At 38.0% G+C, this 21,509-nt stretch overlaps 1 protein-coding gene across 4 annotated transcripts; it reads right to left on the minus strand.

The window, feature by feature from the left end:
• Positions 1-248: 248 nt before the first annotated feature.
• wt1a (WT1 transcription factor a) lies at positions 249-21,509 on the minus strand. Of its 4 annotated transcripts, none has more exons than XM_026946430.3 (9): positions 20,728-21,508; positions 15,951-16,073; positions 14,834-14,936; positions 11,802-11,885; positions 7,385-7,484; positions 5,478-5,622; positions 3,450-3,539; positions 2,760-2,843; positions 249-2,150 (listed from the first exon to the last, which is right to left on the minus strand). In XM_026946430.3, exons 1-9 carry the CDS (start codon positions 21,122-21,124, stop codon positions 2,029-2,031), a joined length of 1,248 nt encoding a protein of 415 aa, XP_026802231.1. In that variant the 5' UTR covers positions 21,125-21,508; the 3' UTR covers positions 249-2,028. The 4 variants fall into 4 exon arrangements, with proteins under 4 accessions (XP_026802231.1, XP_026802230.1, XP_026802234.1 ...); XM_026946429.3 differs by having other exon boundaries at positions 2,751-2,843; positions 20,728-21,506; XM_026946433.3 differs by lacking the exon at positions 11,802-11,885 and having other exon boundaries at positions 20,728-21,509.

A 21,509-nucleotide genomic window follows, 5' to 3' on the forward strand; every position in this document is an offset into this window, starting at 1 on the left:
AATTTTTTATTCTTAGTTTCAGACACACTACAGGCACATTGTCATTTGCTAGAATGACAAATCATTGTGATACCTAACCTTAGCTATCCTTTAGAGATGTAAATTATTGAAAAAATAAATCAATAAAATAAAAGGTAAATTTAGCAACCAGTTGCCCAGTAGCAGGATTCTTATTTTTGCTTGAGAAACTCCCAAAGCAAACACACACACACACACCAACACACCAACACACACACACACACACACAGTTTTACTGGCATCAACACTTTAATTATAAAAAAAGGTTATCAGTAACATACTGCATATATTCATATGATACAGATAAAACACAGTTTAAGGAACAGAACAATCCCATCCGAGTAGTTTTCACATTTCCTGTCCTTGCTAATGTGAGTCACATTTTCCGCAAAATGATGTATTTATTTCTTGTTCCAGCTGTGGAGCGACAGTAATATTTACAACTTGACCACAAACCATAGTCACATAGCCAGTGTGACCTACTCATAATTTAACTCCTGATGGTTACAGAGAGACGCTATTTACAGAGCAGACAGACAAAAGCTTCAGGGGTTATACCTTTATGATTGGTCCATGAATACAAACATTGGATTTGTTATATAATGAAGTGGGCTTCTGGATATGTGGGAGAAAATGAATGCTCAGTTTATTAAAAGAGATCTTAATTTACAAGAAAAAGTAATAAATTAGTCTAAAAATTCCTAGGAGCTAGTATAGTGAATATAACGTGCACGTATTATTATACATCTCGACAGCACTAGTAAGGGCATGGTTATGTCCTCTGTGGTAAAAGGGCTTTCAGTGCTGGTACTGAAGTGTCCATGGAGTTGTGCTGTTGTGTCTAAGTGCCCTTCTAAGACTAACTTCCACTGCCCAAATCAACACGATTATCAGACAACTGGTCTTATTATTGATTCAGCATTTAAACAAAGCTATGTGTTCACATGCTTTGTTCAACAGCTCATTCTTGTGGTATATATTACTACAACATTTTAAATTTTCTGATAGTTGTCAAGTTGTAATGCTGACAAAGGGGTGGACAAGCAACTAGCCAAACTGATTTCATGTCCCAGCTATTAGTTTTTTTATTCTTTTTTTTTTCTTATGTTGTTCAACAGCCAGAGAAAGAAAAAAACTACTCGATACTCAATGTGTATATAAGCAAATTGAGCTTTGCGGTTGTTTATCGTACCTCCATGCTTCAACTACTTGTTCTGAATTTCACCACCTGCTGCACTACACACATCGGCTTTTACTAGTCAGGTTAATTAGCATTCACAGATGAAGTACAACTAACTAGCTAACTAGTTTGTTATTACATAATGCTATCCAGCATTTTTAGCCTAGTCAGTTTGTTTTTTTGTGCAGTGAAAACGTGAGACATTTGCCCAGTAGACTAAGCTAACAGATTTATGATGTCCACCCCTGTTGACATTTCTCAGCATGGTGGAATCCATGGAAGTTCTGTTTGCTGTAAATGCTAAGTGTAATCACATTGTAATTTTAGTGAAGCTTTTTATAATAAATTGCCAACATTTCTGAGGAAAATGTTTATATTTCAGACATTTTTATCTTGGTTCTGCTCTCACTGTGCATTTTCAACCTTTCAAAAAGACCTAACGGCTGCATGCCAGCTAGCTAAATCATAGCCTGAGTCATTAGCTGGCATTGTGCTCGCCTGCCATATTTCCCTGTCACCTAGCAACAGTGTTTTCGAGACCTGAATCATCTAAATGGCAATCTTATCATGTGCCAAATACACAAGTTCACAAGTTTCTTTTGAATATAACACTTTGGGCAGGTGAAGTAAATCCTAGAACAGCACAAAGTTCAATCTCCAGTCATAGAGACATTGCAGGCTGCAAAAACTGCAGTTTAATATATTTTTTTAATTCATCAACTAAATACCAGGGCTTTCATGAGCTGTTTTAGAGCCAAACATGCAGAGTCAAGACCTGCAGGACTGGAATATATCTGACAGCAGAAGCAGCTTTCATGACAGCAGGGTCTTTAGATGGCCAGCTGAAGTTTGGTCAGGTTCCTCTGGTGCATGTTGTGGTGCCGGACTAACTCATCAGATCGGGCAAACTTCTTCTGGCAGTTTGGCCACCTGCAATTAAAAGGCTTCTCACCTGAGGGAAGAGAGAACAACACTTTAGATCAGAGTAAGAGCTTAGATCAGAGATCAAGGAAGATGGTTTTGCTAAGGAAAATCTTAAAGTCACCCTCAAAACTTTTTCGAAGATTCAGCTATTTGGAAATATGAATTGCTTGACATAGCAGTTCTACAAAAAATTTCATTAGACAACAGAAAAAAGTGCTCATTTTATCCACGTAATAAAAATCAAATTTCAATGAATACGCAATTAGAAAACTCGCTCAACCTTACATATACAGTATCCACCTCGTCACTGGGGAAATCGATGTTACACGGCTTATACTTACACACTGGAACTTGATTGGCTATTGTATTTTATGATGCAATAACACTTGCCTATTGAGTGTTCAATATTAACTCGAAACTTTTCAACACTTTCCAAACAGATTTTATGAAGTTAAGGGTGACTTTAAGGAGGTCAAGATTTCTATAAGGAAACATTAAATAATTTATTTAAAAAAAAAGGATTTCACTAACTAAAGATTTGCTAATAATATATTAAACAAAATATGACCTCTTTGATAACAGTTGAAAAGAGAGGATAAAGATGTGAAAAAATAAAAGTTTTACGCACTTGTTTTACCTGTATGAGTCCGGGTGTGGGTCTTAAGATGGTCTGACCGTGAGAACTTTCTCTGACATGTCTCACACTGGAAAGGTTTAACGCCTACATGCATACACACACATATACAGACACACACACAGACACACACACACATACACACACACAAACACACAAAGAGAGAAAGAGTATAGGCTACAGTAGAGGCCAGGAGGGAATCCCTTCTAAGAGGAAGAGAACTAGAAGAGAAGCGTTACATCTCTCTAACACTGGATGGATGATGTGAGAGTGTGTCCTGCTAGTAGCGATACATCTGCAACAGGCAGTGAATCAGGAAAACGTCGCCATCTTCAGCCCTGACACTTTCTCACAGACTTTCTCACACGTTATGACACATTTCTAAACATTCATGCTGACAACAGACTGTGTCATATCACCATGTTAGACTATAGTATGCGGCATCAGGGTACTTGTGCTAGCAAAGGGTCATTTGTATTAGCATTAATGGCTTAGATATAATATACACAAGTGCAATAAGGAATGAGTCATTGTGAAAATAAAATATTAGCTGCTTATCACGGATTCTTAATCTATGGCTTGAACCATAAGGATTGTGCTGGCGAGCATCTCTCCTCTTGTGTAAAGAGCAAATTGAAAGCCAGAAGAAAATGGAAAGAGAGGACAGGACAGATGAAGATGGATGAAGCAAACCTGTGTGTCTCCTCTGATGTCTCTTCAGCTGGTCTGACCGGGAAAATCTCCGGCCACAGTCTGTGAAGTCACACTGGTACGGCTTTTCACCTACAACACAACCACAGTTGATTTTCAATTCGCTTTTTAAAACAAGAAGCAGTCTAAACAGGAACCAAGAGTACTTTATTTATCACCAACTTCATTTATTCCAACGACTGGAACGATGACCTTGTTTGATTGGCTGGTTTTATGTAAAGAATAAAACACTCACAGTGTCCTGTGATAGGAAAATAATCATCGGTGGTGTTATGTGTGCTTTAAGAGTAACTTAAAGCAGTGTTACTCTTAACTCTTTGTGCACACTTGAACATCACACCCACCCCACACACGTGGTCCCAAACTGTCGCCACAAAGTTGGAAGCACACAACTGTCTTTGTATGCTGTAGCATTACAATTTCCCTTCACTGTAACTAAGAGGCCTAAACCCGTTCCAGCATGACAATGCCCCTGTGCACAAAGCGAGCTCCATGAAGACATGGTGTGTTAAGGTTGGAGTGGAAGAACTCGAGTGTCCTGCACCTCCCCTTGACCTCAACCCCACTGAACACCTTTGGGATGAACTGGAACACAGACTGCACGCCAGACGTCCTCACACAACATCACTGCCTGACCTCACTAACGCTCTTGTGGCTGAATGAACACAAATTCCCACAGTCAAGACAAGCCTTCCCAGAAATGTGGTGGTTCTTATAAAACTTTTGGCCATATAGTGTAGTAACATTTAATATTGTGGAACCATATCAATGCTTTCATGTTTTGTTTATTTTTAAAAAAAAAAAAACTGTTTATATGGAACGTCCACCATTCAAGTCTCTGTGTAAGTTATTACTATAAAAAAGATAACTACCTGGATAACTAACTGTCAGAGCTACTATTATAGAAAATGTATCTACACCTTCTGACCAATCAGAATCGAGAATTCAACAACAATGTGGTATAGATAACATTAGCTCATACTAAGGTCAGCAAAATTAGTGGAAAAAAGAATCGATGACAAACATAACAACAAAGATGAAAATGTTTTACAGTAAAGATTTTAATTTTGACTTATTTCTGATAAAAAATATGACAAATAATGTCATTAACTGATCAAAATGGCTGTTAAATCAGTATTTCATATAATCAGGAATCTTATAAATGCATATAAATGCATTGATTTGTTCATGCCGCACGTGAGATGTGTAAAATCATTGTGCTTTTTGTATAGTTTATATTCCTAATTGTTTGTCAGATACACAAATACAATTGTGTTATGACAACACAAACAGCACCAACAAAACTATTTAACTATTTGAAGGTATCCAAGTGTGTGTGGTGTTGCTCTTGTTGGTAGCATTCTTACTGGACCTGTGACTGATGGAAGAAAATGGCTCCAGTTTTCTGGTGTCAAAAGCATCAGTACATTGTGTGGTGGTTGGCACACAGCCAGTCCAAAGTTTTGGCTCTGTTTCTGAATCTGTGGTTAATCAGTATTACATTGGTCTTGATTATCTGACTCAGGCTGGGAGTTGGAACAGAACCAAAGCTTGGAAGAATTTGATCTGGTGATTATGTGCAGGGAAAACACAAAATTATGCAGTACAGGAAAGCCTCTATCTATACTAGAGATACACGGAATGTACTTTCTGTGCTAATGAGTGTTGTCTAGAGCCATGCTTCTCGGAGTGGGATCTGGTGATCCCCAGGCGTCTGGGATTTTTTAGTTTTTGTGGTGTAAGTCACCACCTACCATTAATAATGATGTCAACCAAAAGCTAATGATAATTTTAATGAAAATGGGTAGAAATTTTAGAAATTAAAAAACTCTGGCTCCAGTAAATATCCAAAATGTTATTGTACACGTTAAAATAATGTGCCTAATTTTTCAGTAGCTTGTTTGTAAAAAAGATTTTATTTTCCAATAAAGTGGTCCCTGATTGTAAAAAACATTGAGAACCTCTGATCTGGAGAACCACACACATGTCTCATTCTGAAGCTCTCGGTACCTGTATGTTTGCGACTGTGCATCTGTAGGTGAGAGAGTTTGAAGTAGCGCTTGTTGCATCCTGGATAGGCACACATGAACGGCCGCTTCTCATTGGTCTCAGAGCGTACGATGGCTGGAGTGATGCCAGGGACCCTTCTGACATCCTACAGCAAAAGATTTAACCATGATCAACATAGAAGAACAGTTTCAAGGTTTATTCTAAAACAACTCATGGCTGTTATTAAAGTGGTAGAGTCTGCTGCCCTTCAGGACTCAGGCTAGCTATAAAGACATGATCACATTGCTGTTGTGTTTCTGACAAAAGTAGTCCCTGAAAAAAAATAGTGAGTTTGCGCACCAAGAGCTCATTATTGCAGAATTAGGTGTGAAATGATCACTGGGATTCACCCATGCCCACCGTTTTAGCCGCCAAATGGGAGCTGTTAGTCACGGATGTTAGGCCGACCTTATCCCATGGCTGCTCTCCCCCACCCCTCATTTGCCCACCGTTAGGGCCCATCTGCTCTTAATTAGCTAGCGCTTAGCATAATGGTATTTTTCTATACGCTGGTGTGGTAATGAATGTGTGGTAAATGCTATTGATAAGTAAATTACTAAAGTGTTTTATGGCTGCACTGCCAGACTCATCTATTGACCCCATGGGAATGATAACGCGCCGGTCTATGCCACGGTCACCAACATGGCTATTGTGCTAGTGTGCTATTTTTTTATAGTGTGTATAGTAAGGTCAGTCAAGTACATGCTTATACAGCCTGTTCTTTATTCAGTACTCATTAAAATTCATTATTATTATTATCATTATTATTATTATTATTATTATTGCTTAGAGTGCATGATGGTGTGTGATTAATTCACACAGCATATCTACTACAGAAAATAGTATACTTAAACTTCATGCTGCACTGCTTAATGCTTTCTAAAACACTCAGGGAGTATTTTTTTTTTTTCAAACAATCTTCTCAATGAGGAGCTAGCTCTGGAGAATCTCTGCTAGCACTGCTTTAAGACCACTGACAGACATTAATTAAGACCTAATGATTTATTAGCATGTGGTTGCAAATGGAAACTGTAGCTTTGTTTCTAATGGAGTTTTTTTTTTAATTCCTCTTCTCTTCTCTCATCCAAAAATGCCTTTTAAGTGTCTCAAATGTTCTGGCAGGCTCCTGCTTCCTCTCACACAACCCTCTCATTGCGTCAGAGCCATTCTTCCTGGCTTTATTGTTATTTATTTGCTGTTCATTTCACTTACTTGTTCATTTGGGTCTGCTTTATCACTCGTCGCCTTTTTAAGCATGCTCTTTTGCGGTGTAGTTACGTTAGCGTAGGAGCCATGTGGAGTTTCAGAAGACGAGTGTGTATGCGGAGTGGGCGCAGCACAAATTTTTTGTGTGTATGTGTGTGTTTGTGCCTTGCCCTGACCTTGGCCTTGTATTAGCAAATGGGGAAAACCCAGTGTATTCCAGTTCGCTCTGAATGATATTGGTCTGAAAGGTGTGTGTGAGTGATCAGCAGTCCAGTTTGTATGATTTGTAGGTGACAGAGTACACACGTGGTGCATTTTTTGGCTTAAAAACAAAGTCTTGCCATCTCAGTTTATAGTAGGGTGCCATTGCAGGGCACCAAACACACACCAGCTAACATAACAAGCTATTTTAATTAACTAATAATCCTTAGAGTAGTGCTGGTTAATACTGTACATTGCCACATTACACGTTAGGAAAATGTGGCAAGCATTTTTAATATATCTGAACATTTTTTGGTAATATGTTTACATTATATTCATATAATTATATGGGTATAATGATATTGCTATGTAAACAATTACATCATCAGTTGTCTGGATCTGTAATGATATGATCAAGACTGCATTGTGCATTATTTGTGTGTGTGTGTGTGTGTACCGACCTGAATGCCTCTGAAGACTCCATGGGTGTGTATTCGGTACTGGGTGCTGCAGCTGTACATCATGGGCGTGCTCGGGTCGTTCTCATAACCCGCTGTATGACTGTGAGAGGAGAAGACGCACAATACTTTCCTCATGAGAAATTCTCAACTCTTAAAACCTGCACTATTGATTTAACATTTTATTAAGGAATAGTTTCATGAAAAAAATTGTTATTATATCGTTGTAAGCTATTTTAACCCAAAAGTATTCAAGTAGCCGAGACATGCTTTGTGCCTGACAAGTAACAGAAGTTGATCTCTCCTAAAATCTTTTCCACAAATGCATGTCCAAATCTTTATATACTTGCTTTATATTGTATTGGAATACGTAATCTGATTTTTAAAGGATTTAAAAAAAAAAAAAAAACAGCTGTCTGTATACTCTGTATTTATAAGTTTGACTTTCAGCTTTAAGGACAATTCTGACTGACTTCACACTTTAGGAGGCGGAGCTTAGGAGCAAAATGATGCCAAACTACATTAAGTAAAAAAAAATAAAAATAAAAAAAAATTATTCCAGTTGTCCAAGATGGCTGCCACTATAACATTACAGTGTTTGGTGAAGTATTGTTCATGTTTATGGATCACAGTAAGTCATACTGTGTTCTAAACCACATCAGCAAGTCATTTTACATACATTTATACAAATTTACAGAAACAATCAGGATCCCAAGAATATATTAATTCCCACCTTTTTTTTTTTTTTAAATACTTGTTACTTGTTTTTTTCAGTACTTACAAATACTAGGACTTTTGTAGACCAGTTTGGTCAATGGACATTGCTTTAAATAAAATTTACTTACTTGCTTACTTACTGGTAATTGACCTTAATTGACACTTAGACACTTAATAATGAACTATGGTTCAGTCTATAAAGTGAGAAAACTTTAGATAAAACAATATTTGATATTAAGAATATTTTACTGTCTACTCATTGAAAAATTTCGTTGTGGTCATTACACATGAACACAATCTGACCTCCAGCATTTAATCAGCAGCTGATATATTTTGTGGATTTACAGCATGTATGGAATGTGCTGAAAAGTGGAACACCATCATGTCACCATCCACCACATAATAAAAAAAAAACAATGACTGTCACCTGCCGAAATGCTTTTCTACACACCTCGTCTTTTTTTCCCTCATGTGAATAGCATGCATTCTTACTGCTGCTTGTGCTTTACTGTGTGGGGTTTAGGTGACATATATAGGGCAAGACTGGTTATAAAACACTGAGGCTCATCTCTATAACTTATCTTGACATCGGGGCAAATTGCTCTCTGCTCCGAAGTGCAATATATTCACCTCAACAATCCAAGGTAGGGCCGGTTAGACAGACAGATGGGGAACGCAGGGCCTCTTGCTCTCTCCTGAATTTATACCTGAACCGAAGTACACTGGCCTTTTCTCTGACCCTGGATTTGCACAAGTTTCCTCTGTTTCACCCCAGACATTTCCCAACTCACGATTTATAAGCTGCATAGTCTCAAAGCGCATAGTATTACCAAATACTTTAAACTATTTACCCTGTACTAATGTAGATCAGCACATAAAACTTGCTTTTAAATAGATCCCTATATAATCATTTTATACTTTGCATGTATACTTACTGGTAGCCATGTTCATTATCTGCACTTTGTGGTGCATGATAGGACAAATTTCTGTCAAGAGTGTTAAGTTTTCACACTCTAACTGTTTGACAACTACAGTTAATCATCCAGCTGTTTCTACTGCACTACAGTGCTCATATTTCTTAGTGTGAACACAGAGGACAGTTATGTGTACTCTAGAATAATCTAAAATAGTATGCAAGTATGCAATTTAAAACAGAAGAACAGAAGTCAAACTCAAGCAGCGAATACATCTTAGTCCAGCTTTGTACTATATATAGCTTTCATTTTCCACAGTAGTTTGACATAATTGCTTTTTCTTTTCTTTTTATCAGCTGTAACAACTTTGTTTTCTTTCTCTGACCTCCAATATATGTAAAAACTAAAACATTTAGGGACATCCTGTTAAAGAGGATGTTGTTTATTCCTCTTATACTACAGCAATTTTCCAACATTAACAAAATTCATATTAAATTATGACACTTTTTATTCATTCATAGTAGCATGTTGTGGAGCATCCGTGAAACAAGCAAGTTTCTATTATCACTTATATTATAGCAGCTATAAACACTCGTTTCCTCACAAGCCTCTGTTGAAGTTAATAAGACCAAAAAAAAGGGGAAAAATGTTACCTATAAAATGTAAAGTTCTCTGGTTAGTTACAGCTTTACCTTTGACTGTTACAAAGCTCTGCACTGGAGACTCCTTCCGTAAATGTTAAACATCTCCTTACAGAAAACTTCATCATATCAGCGATTATATACGTTTTTTAATCCCTTTATGTGGAGCCTGACATACAATTCTGTGTGTAAGATGTTATTATAGAAATGATAAAGTATAAGCATATTAATATAAACCTGTGATTTGTCTTACAGCCGGAACAAGCATTTACTTTCACTATCTTGAGAAAACATAGCAGGAGATACTGAGAAATCACTTTCTGAAAAGGAGCTAATTTTTCTTACTTTTTTTTCTGCACAAGCCAAAGTTATTAAAAGACGTCCATATCCTGAGTAAGTAAGGGTGAAACGGTAACTATAAAGCTCTCTTTGTCTGTCCGTAAGCAAAGCCAGCCAGACTGAAGGACAGTGCAAAACGGCATCCTGTGATAAATCTTCTCACAGTTCATTCGTTCACAGGCTCCGGCCGCGAGCAGAGCGCCCTGCCTGTATGTCTATGTCTAGGTGAAGCTTTTCCAGGGATGAACAGATCAGCCGGATGGATGGATATAGGCTGAGATCATCTTTGGATAGAACAGCACCAACAGCACTTATGTATCCATCCCCTGGGGACACACTGGGGCGTCTGATTTTTTATTTTTTAACTCCTGGAAGGATGGGGGCTGTGGATACTCGGCTGCATCCCACAGGAGGATAGGCCGTCCCATTGTGCAGCGATGCACTTCCACTACTCCCCCAGTGCGCTCCCTTCCTCCCTATGGGCCGGCTCTCGGCCGGCTCAAGGCTACGGTGCCACGGGGGAAATATATGGCCGGATATCACTCTCCGTCCAGACAAAACAGAGTGAACACACACACACACACACACACGAACCAAGAGTACTGAGTTTTGGCATGAAAGAATGCAGCAGGCAGATGCACTTTTTTCTTTTTAATTATATATAATTATACGTTATTCCAATTGTCATTTTGAACAGTTTGTGATACTGGACTTGACTAGGATGTAATTTTGGTGTTGATTAATTTTCTATAACAGCAGCTGAAACAGTAGTCCTGGCTGCAAATCACAGCTTTATATTAATGTGCTCATTCTAATATGTTATTGTTCCCAAAGTAGCAGCTTACACAGAGGTTTGTGGTGGATGTTCTAAATAAACCGATTTCAAAATGCATAGTTGTTGATATTATGATGTCTTCTGTGAGATGTTTATTTAATATTTTTGGAAGGAGTCTCCAGTGTCAGCACTTAACTTGTAAGAGTTAGGGCTAAAGCTGTAACTTTAAGATAGGAAAAGTCACAGTCTTTTTAGTTTTGTTAAATTTTTAAGTTTAATTTTAAGAGAGAAAAAAGCAAGCCTGGTGAGGAAACAACTGTTTATAGCTGCTATATTGTAAGTAATAACAGGAAGTAACTTGTTTCAATGACATTAAATGTTACTATAAAAGTATGTTGTAATTTTTGGCAAATTTCTGTGGTATAAGAGGAATAAAAGATTTTGGGACATGCTACTGTAGGAAAATAATAAATTTCATTGATTATTTTCCCATAACACCATGCCCTCTTGTGTTTTATTCCTTACATATTACATTTCTATAGAATAAACTTTGGTTGCATAGTTGATGGAGGACTTTATGTTTTTTCTTATCCTTCATACACCTCATATACAATTTTCAATAATATTCCACTCAATATATCTAAACTTGGCTTTGATACTTCATGGCATAAGTTTGAATATGCAAAATTATTCATTAATACATACATTCCTATAATTATTTCCTTTTTACATGGCAGTTTACACTGTAGGCCCAGTTGACTGCAATATTCTGCTGCTGTTATATTCCCAAAACATTTCCAAAGGTGGTTCTTTGTTTGTTTTTTGCTTTACGATAAGCCACTTTACTGGATTCTGATATACAGCTCAACACTATTTCAGCTCAACACGTCAGCAGTGTGAGTGAACGATCAAATATGTGGTTTAGTGGCACGCCCTAGCCACGCTTTTCTGTTCCAAAGTGAACTCATTGAAAAATATGCACTAATCCCCTTGTGGATGAATCCCTCCTGTGATATCAGGTCGCTTTCACGTACCTCTTGATGCTGGACGCCAGTGTGTTGACAGGGTTCCAGGCCATGCACTCCAACTGGGACGCCATTTGGTATAAATTGTCACTGCTGGGGTTCAAACAAGCTCAAGTCAACACTTAAATAAATGTGTTTGACCAAATGATTTTTGCTTTGTTTTGTTTTATTTTACTGTTGCTACTAGGAAGGGAGAAAACCCCTTTGTTATACTGTATGTCAAAAACACCTAGACTTTGGCGAATGAAAAATAGTTTTGAAAAGGGGCATCCTGGGTAACAGTAAATGAATCTCTCAGATACATACACACGCACACACACACACAGAAAGGGGTCGCCCAGACCAGCAGGATAATCAGTTAATCAACTGAGACCATTTCTCTGAGCAAGAAGCTGCCATACGTTATTGAGAGGTTGACTGGAGGACCATTAGTTACTCTGCCAGGTGCTTAACCAAACACATAGTTTGGATTTATCTTCAGCTCCCCTGACATCATGGCATTGGAAGTGTGTACGCCGGTGTGTGCTGGTACCTGGTACAGTGTAACTATACAACTGCAGCTTTGGCGTCATTATTGGAATGGAGCCTACACTGCTTAAGCATTTATAATGTTAGCAATATGTCATAACTTGTGGATACAAGTGTAGTTTTAAGGCCTAATTGCAACACTCTTGGTGTCCCTTATCTCCTTTTTTTTGCAGAATTCCCTGCAGTGTGGAGGGGCAGGAGTTCATTTCTGTGTGGTTTATACTTTCCATGATTTCCTTATGCTTTACACACCAACAATGACCCATCTTTGGCTCTGGTTTTGATAACTCGACATGTTTTTATTCCAACCACCTTAAAACGGCTAAAGACAGCAGCTCCAACCTCAGGCTGTGTAAATACAGAGCTGCTGGTACCAGGCATTCGATCAGAAAAAAAAAGCTGCATAGCATTTTGATTTGAGGATTCCCAGTTCCCCCTTAACTCCAGCAGATAGGAGTCTGTTTATTACAACATGCCGAGCGGGAACTGGAAGACGAAGCCAGAGCAGAATGGAAGCTCGCCTATCGACCCAGTTCTGCTGTTTTGAATCGTTATGTTCCCTCAGAGCTGCAAAACAACGTCGCAGAAGTATTTCAGGAATTCCACAGCTCGTTTTTTGGACTGGTAGTAAGCGCACAGCCGTCTCAGGGTGCGGAGGGAACTCCTCAGAGAACAGTTATCAGAGGGAAGGAATTCAGGACTGGTTAAAAAGTGGAAGCCAGTGGTGGAAAGGACAGTTTATCTTGGCCTGGTACATTCTGCTATTCAGCACTTGACCTCTGGTGAGCTTGAGCTGCTGCCTGTAGGATGGAAATCCAGCCTTGATGTAGTAAAGTGCCATCAATCAAAATCGCACATGTTGTCGTTCAAATGCTTGAAATGTTTATTTTCAGAACCATGTTTGAGCAAGAGGTGACGTTCTCATATAGGTCAGTTTCTTAAATATATATTAAGTGTTTTTAATGGAACAGCATGTACTGTAATATCTACTAAATCAGTAAACACTAACCATTTTTCTGGTATGCAATCTTAATACAGAATTTAATTCCAGCTTTAAGTTTAATTTAAATTTCCAGCTTTAATTTAATTCCGGTTTAATCGAGTGGACTAAGATGAGAACTGAATTCTGTAGGAAAGTAGATCAGGGTTGGTAATTTCTGTATTAAATGATCAAGTCATTGTCTTATCATCATCTCATCCATACAGACGTGGCAATGCCTTTAATACACGTAACTGCAAGAAGTGCAAATAGTGAAACAAAATGGAAGACAGTTATAATTCATGCGTTATGTAACACAATATTGCAAAATCAGAACAGAATTCAAGTGATATAGGCAAAGAATATGAAGCAGAGCTGTGTTTCCTCCTCACTATCTTATTGTATAATATTGGTACACTTAGGTACTTCAGTTACACCAAAATAATGAAGGGGTCGTACATGGTTTGCTTACTCATAACTGACTTACATGAAAATAGCAAACTATAAATAACAACTTCCTGTGTAGATGTTTGGCAGCATGATAGGGAATGTGATAGGAATGCATAAATAAAAGCCTAGCTTTTATTTAAACCATTATTTATGCTTGTTGTCATGATTACATTCCAACATGGTTACATAACACTCATTAAATATTTGACCTACATAATATAATATAATATAATATAATATAATATAATATAATATAATATAATATAATATAATATAATATAATATAATATAATATAATATAATATAATATAATATAAAAAAATAGCTAACACCGACCATCCAGTCAGAAACAAGTACTTTTCTGGCCCTGATATAAATCTGTATATAGCATTCCTTTCTAAAATAAACCCTTAATTGCTCCTCTTTACATCACTTCCTCCTTCCTCTATGCATTGGGCATGCTCGGTGTTAGCCTGACCCTCTGGGGTTGAAAGAAAGCTGTTGATTGCAACCTGTTTGTTTTACATCCTGTACTATTTACGGATGGCTGGAGGTGAATTTCAATTTCCCGTCTTCACAGGATGCATAACAAACCTAATAAATCATATAATATCATACATCATGCAGTGTTTTCATGCTTGCTGGATTCAGAAAACATTTACATGAAGTTTTAAGAAGTTTGAAAGGTAAATGGAGAAGCCTAAAGGATAGTGCTTGTATAATGTAAACAAGGCCCTTGACACGGGCCTGTAAATTTCCTCGCCGTTAATGGTATGCTCAGGATATATCACCTAGCCTTCTCCGAAGCTTCTGGATAGCTCTTCGGAGGTGTACGATTATGACACTAGGATGTTTGTTCTACTTTGTACTACTTCGGAAGTGACCAGCTGAAACTGCTTGGTCCAGGACCCTCCAAGACACAATTTCTGTTTTAATCCAACTCAGTGGCTGTGTTGTAAAAGTAACTACACTCTAGACACCAATAAACATTCACTAGGCATGAAAAAAGACAACATAAACAGGCAGGAGAAGTTCTTATTTAAAAAAAAAACCAAAAACTAAAGTTAGGTTTTCAGGATTGTACCTGTTGTAAGGGTTTCTCAGGAGCAGTGCTTGGCTTCCTGTACAGCTCTCTGACGGCGTGTGGCAGCCGTAAACAGGTGGAGGAACGGGATACTGCTGCTCACCTTATAACACAAGATACGGAGCCATTAGAAATGGGAAATAGTAATCATAATGCTCAGTGTCTTCCCATATGTACACACATATTAATCAAGCTCAAAAATAATGTGCTTGAAATCAAGCCTGTGGAACAACTTCCCAACAAATAATAAGGTTCAGCCAATAGTCCAATTCGCTTTGGGGATTTTCATCTTAACAGCTTAAAACAATGTCAGATTTCCAGGCCGCTCCCTCACTCGGCCCTCGAGGCTCTCACTCCAGGAAAACATGCTTAATTTAGAAAGTCAAAACTTTTTTTTTTTTCACTTTTATCCCTCTAACTAATGAGAACAATCCCTATGTGGACACTCTGTATGTCTTAAGTCTCATGTGGAAAAAAAAAAAGCTTTCGGATGCATGCTTCAAGTATCATAACTTTGGTGTTCTAATGAAACGCATGAGCAAGTGTGTGTGTGTGTCTGTGGTGAAGTTGGTCTCGGAGAGGGAATCCGAGCTCGGGGAGGATTTGGGGAGATGCAGCCGAGTACACTCTGCACTTATGAAAACAGCGGCCTCGCTCTCTTTGAAGCCGTAAAGCGGGCCGACCTCTTGCTCGCTCTTTCAAAGTGCAAATGAGGAATCGGTGCCCTTACTCGGCCAGGTCCCAAAACGCAAATGAGTCCCAAGGTGGTTCTAAACTTGACAAAAGATCTCTCACTTTGCTGTTCTGACTAGCTATCAGCTTGGTGGTCTCCGGAAGGATTTACAACGCTGGGATGGCCTGATAATGTGTTACTTAAGGTGTTTACCTATACTTTAACACAATGTTATGTGCATGAGACTACAAGAGAAAAGCGCACTGATTTACTGTCAGGGGAAGAGTGCAACTTGACCTTGGATTGATTTGGACAGAGTTTGCCCTTTGACTTCTGAGCGAAGGAAAAACACTCAGGCGCTCGGCGAGTACGTGCCAGAGCATAGAAATTCGTACAGATGAACCGAAACTCATAAAAGACTTTGTAATGGGTGCTGATTTTTACCCATGTTGCTTTGCTGCGGGATGGTGTCTTCGTGTTTGAAGGGGTGGTTGGGGAACTGCGAGGCGTGGTGCGACGGCGTGTGTCCGTAGTTCGTGGCTCCGTCGAAGGAAACTGCACTGTAACCTGGAGAAAGACAAGTTAAGTATACGCATTGAAACAATGGAGAATTGGCTTTTAGAAAAGTTTTTACCTAAAGAGAAGGTTTAGAGTGAGTGTTAAAATTCAACACCACACAGGAAGTGAAAATGATGAGAATTATAATGTAATTCCATGTTCAACTTCAATTTTTATATATGGATTATCAATGCTATTTTACCAAATAATTTATTTGCTGAATTGAGGTGGTACTATGTAGCTTAACTGTTATTTCAAACAAGTATAGGAAGATATGAACATTTATTGACATGAACATATTTTGGATGAAATTAATATCCTATGCTTGTTAGGTACATTTGTCGTCTAGCTCCAAAAGAATATATTATACACTAAAATCTTTAAAAAAAATCTTGGCTGATCATTTATTTTTGTATTTTTGTTTTTAGTTTTGTTCTACATTTCTACGTATAGACATTAAAATAAACTTAAATGCAAAAATAAAAGCTAAGTAAAAATATCAATGTGTTACACAGATAAAAGAAACTGCTCTGTAGCTAATGGTTAGGTAATGACCCTCTCGTACCCTAATGACCCTTGGCCCTCCTGACTCAGGATGGAGGGAGAACAACGAGCCGTGAGTGCAAACAAACGCTGGGCAGGACGATACAGTCGAGAGCAGACACTGGGTTTAGGGTATGAATCATGCCTCGGGTGACCCCGGGTCATCGTCGGCCTCGTAAATCACTACGTCCCAACGCTGCCTTCATTAATTACATACAACCACTTTCACCTCTGAACGACAGAGAAACTCATTAAATAGGGCCATTCCTCTTCCACCCCACCGGGCTCGCTGATGGGCCCGGAGTCTGGGAGGAGCACCCTGAGCCATGGGGTGTGTGAGAGTCAGAGACTGGGCTGCCCATTAACGTGTGTGTGTGTGTGTGTGTGTGTGTGTGTGTGTGTGTGTGTGTGTGGTTACACCAGAGACAGGAGCTTTAGCAACATTCCTATATTTACCTGGCTGTAACTACCTGTCGCAACAATGTATGCCTACTGTTCTTCATAATACAAGACAATTCAGTGTAGTGTGTTAAAATACCACAAAATTACAATAAAAGTGTTGCTGTTGCTGTGTTTAATATTTGATTACTTAATTATTTCAAATACACAAATTCCTTCTCTGTGGGTGGTTAATACAGTACACTTTAGTACAGACATTTTGGTAATAGGCTATTCTATTAAAGGAAAGGTTCAGCAAAAAATAAATGACGTTCTCAATTTTTTTCTTTAAACCAAAAAACAGCTGAAAAATAATTGACTTGATCAGACAAGACATGGCTGGTGTTTTTAAGTCTTTTTAAGTTTTGCCTTTTAGGTTTTGTACTATGAAGCTATGAAGTTAATGTGTACATCATCCAACCCCAAAAAGGTTTTTTTTAGTTAGAAAAAAAGGAAATGAACACTAAAGATGTCTTCAATAGAATTCAGGTAAAGAGGAAATTCTGTAAATTTGTAAATTTACAGCTTTGTCCGAATTATTCCTTTAACAAATAATTTCTCTATTCACACTATACACATATATCTAAGAATACTTCACAAACTTTGTTACTATAAAATTCGAAGGTCAACTTAGGAGCGGTTTGAAAATCATAAACCACACACTGCATGGCCGTCGTGAACTCATCGGATTTTATGTACTCCATAACTCACTGTGACTTCACAATCCCTTAATGGTAGAAAACATAAAACCTAAACCTTATGCTTTATCCTTATTTACCTGCTTCATGTTTATTGAATAGAGTGAATAGATTATGATTTTGTAATGTATGGGAGATAAAGTGAAGATTTGGGTTTTATATACAAGCATATGATAATTCAGCAGATCTTAAGTAATAAAATAAAGTCAAATACATCAGTAGTGTTATTATTTTGTCGTGACTGTTGTGTGAGACATCATGAATCGGATCGAAAGTTTTTTAGGGTGAAATGACTCTGGATATGCAGCTACATCCTGAGGTATATGACTTTATTTGATAAAATGATTGTAATAAACATTATGATTTACAGTATAATGGTTACTGTAATGTATAATTTTATTATATAGTGTATAAGAGCAGCACTTTAACCAATGTGTGTTTCTGTATAGTATGTGAGCGTGATATATTATTTACATCAACTAAAATTAAAATTGAAAATAACTGGCTTTAATATATATTATATTATGTATATAATATATTTTAAATGTCGTATTGTACTTTAAATTTTTTACACTGGGTCAAATAAAAGCACAATTTTAACTGTAATATTTGTATTATATAATATATAAAACTGACTATGGTTTATTAGCTATATTAGTGAAAATATGAAAATCATATTTTATTTATTTATTTATTTTTGCTATATGAGAGCTTCGTCTCATTCTTCAGCAGAGACTTTTTTCCCCCCCAAATTGCATACATTGACATATGCTGAGTCTGAACAAATGAATCAACAAACTGAATGTGTGCTGGTTAAGGATGATGCATGATGTGTAATTTACATTTTTTTCCTTATACTGCTTGTTCAAATATTGCAAAGCTTTTTTGCACAATAAAATCCATCATTTTCAGAGGAAATGGCTGTTTTCTTACTGTACTCCCAAAATTTTCAAATCAACACTCCCCATGACCAAAAGCAACACGTCTAATGTTTTTTAATAAAGTTAAACATTAATCACATTGTGTGCATCATTTCTACTTGACATGACAAACTTGGGTCAGGATTTGAATTTAATTTCATAAAGTATCCATATGCTTTTCTATATGCATGATCAAACATGAAAAATTAAAACAGTAATATATTTTTCAGGAAATTAACTAATAATTCGAATGATTTAGCTTTGTTTTGTTGTTGTTTTTTAAATGAGATTTATATGATGCGTTTTGTTAGGGTACGGCATACGGGACAGGTATCTAATATATACCTACAGACTGGTGACAAATTAAAGGAAAATCTTAGAATTAAATGAATGAAGAAAACAAGCTTCTTCTAGACAGATGGACTGAATGATATAATTAAGAAGTCAACATCCACCATGCTCTCTGGCATGTATAATAATGCAGAGCAGGCTTAGATTACCTTAATTTGGGATCAGGATGCTAACAGAAAAGTCTTGCTATGGTTTAAGAGGATACATTATTGGGACATAGCTTCAGTCACAAACACTGCATTTCAACAGGAGCAGTGACTAAACTGACATCTGCATTTAGAAAAAAATGTCAGTAAACAGCTTTGGAAATAGTCGAAAACACACATTCAGTGACCGTGATGCTTGTGCATGAGTGTCATATGTAAGATAAAACAACTCTTCTTCAGAACGCCAACGCAGGACGTGATCAGACAGTCAGCAAAAAAAAAATCTGTCAACAACCACATGTTGTTTTTTTCTTTCATTTGTGCCTCATCAGCGTAGAATAAACATGTCAAATGTCATTTTAATAAATAGTACTTTTCAAAGCAATTTATACAAGAAATGTCTGTTTTAAAAAGTTATATTTTCAGGGAAATTGAAGGAACTGTATTAAAGATAACTATAATAACTCACTAACAATTTAATGAACTAGCCAATTCATAAAAATATTTTAAAAGCTATTATTATGCTCAGGCAGTAGAATTAAGCCATCCCTGAGTCATAATATTATCTATGATCTAATCATATCAATCAGAGATAATAGTTAATTGAAATGAATTTGCATGATTTTCTCACATATTACATGTTTCCTGCTAAGAGGCTCTGGGACAGAAGCACAGTACTGTGTAAAAGTACTTAGCAGTATAAGAGGGAATTAAGATATGATTTTAGCTCTACTTTGTCTGATGTTTTAACTCATTACAGTGTAATGGATTTTATTAATTATGTACTTTTTAACGTATAGTTACTCCACATGATGGAATCTCACAAAAGCACTACATGACTACAAGAGGAACAAACTTTCTGATTGTGTTTGCTTTTCAGCTTTTCATCGTTGTCATATCGATCCCTGATGGAAGCCTTGCCCTGAAGGCATCACACAGAATTCAGTAAAATCATACTGATACATGTGCTACATCACAAACTGGATGACGTTTTTGACCCGAAAACATCAACACCAATAAAGTATAAGACACTGAGAGCCCCAGTGAAGGCCTTTCTCTGAAACGAATGTATTCCTGACACTGTGTGTGTTGATTTTAGTTAGGGTTGGGGTTTTTTGCCTGTAGTTTGTAGGCACCAGCACTTTTGCACTTTGTTTCATTTCCAAGTTAAGCCCAAAGCCTTGCATTGTGTATACGTTCATATTCCTTAATATGAGTGACCTAACCTGACTTTGGAACTTACTGTACCTCTGTAACCTGGATTTCTCAGCTGTCTCAAATTTGACTCTTTTGTTTTTTAAATATATGGATGGCTACTTTTTCCCCAAAAAAGAGTTTATGCTTTGTAGAATCTTCAATCCAGATTTCTACAACTGTCATTGTTACAGAGTGTGTATCTGATATTAAACAACAGTATTATTATATTAGGCAGTTATTTTACAGAGAGCGACAGAAGGTAAACCATGTCAGGTCAGAGCTCTGATACACAGCAGTGTGTGTGTGTGTGTGTGTGTGTGTGTGTGTGTGTGTGTGTGTGTGTGTGAGTGACAGAAAGCTATTTCCTTACCCTGGTTCCTGGATCCAGTCTGGCTGTCCATGCAGTTGGATAGATACGGGCCGTTACTGAACATCCGGCTTTGGCTGGTGGGGGTCTGGTTGGGTGCGGGAGCTCCGAATGCGCCGTACCTGCATGCCCCGGTACCTGTGAACTGTCCTGAGAAGTGGACGGTGAAGGCGCTGAGGCCACAGTGTGGGTCCTCATGGGGGTCTGTGGACCCCCAGGTGGGTTCTTGCTTGATGAAGGAATGTGAGCCCAGTGAACTGTAGGGGGCACCAGTATGGAAATCCAGCACAGGTGCCCACTGAGGGGCACTGCTGACGGGCAGAGGGCAGTTCCCGTTCCCCGCTGGCAGGGCCGGCACTGGAGACAGAAGGGTGTTGAGGTCACGTACGTCTGAGCCCATGGCCGCTGGTTCACACACCTCGGAGAACAGCTCCAAAACGAAAGACAAGGAATGAGTCTGAATTCAGAATCCGAGGCGAACGTTGAGTCAAAAAATCAAGTCCAGTGAAATTTCATGGCTGAGTTCTGAAACTAAAAGACATGAACATCAGCATGAACGCTGCCTCCATGAGCGTGAGACTTTTCTTCTCAAGTAAAATAGCAGATCGAGATACTGGTGGATGGAGAGTGAGGTACGAAGCACAGAGAAAGAGACAACTCAGTGGGATGGTCTCTACCAGGCTGAGTTCTCTGAATGGGGCGAAGAGAGAGAGAGAGAGAGAGAGGAAGCTAGGACGGGGAAGGAGGAGGTTAAGGAGGAGGAGGAGAGGTGTAGCTCCTTTACT

Source organism: Pangasianodon hypophthalmus, chromosome 7, assembly GCF_027358585.1.
Source record: "Pangasianodon hypophthalmus isolate fPanHyp1 chromosome 7, fPanHyp1.pri, whole genome shotgun sequence".
Classification (NCBI taxonomy): Eukaryota; Metazoa; Chordata; class Actinopteri; order Siluriformes; family Pangasiidae; genus Pangasianodon; species Pangasianodon hypophthalmus.

Excerpts from the sequence above, each read along its gene's own strand:
- wt1a (XM_026946429.3), bottom strand. The coding sequence starts at position 21,124 with ATGGGCTCAGACGTACGTGACCTCAACACCCTTCTGTCTCCAGTGCCG. Across the intron at positions 3,540-5,477 it reads GCACAGTCGCAAACATACAG|GTGAAAAGCCGTACCAGTGT; the intron begins GTACCGAGAGCT and ends GTTGTGTTGTAG. Across the intron at positions 2,844-3,449 it reads ACATCAGAGGAGACACACAG|GCGTTAAACCTTTCCAGTGT; the intron begins GTTTGCTTCATC and ends GTATGCATGTAG.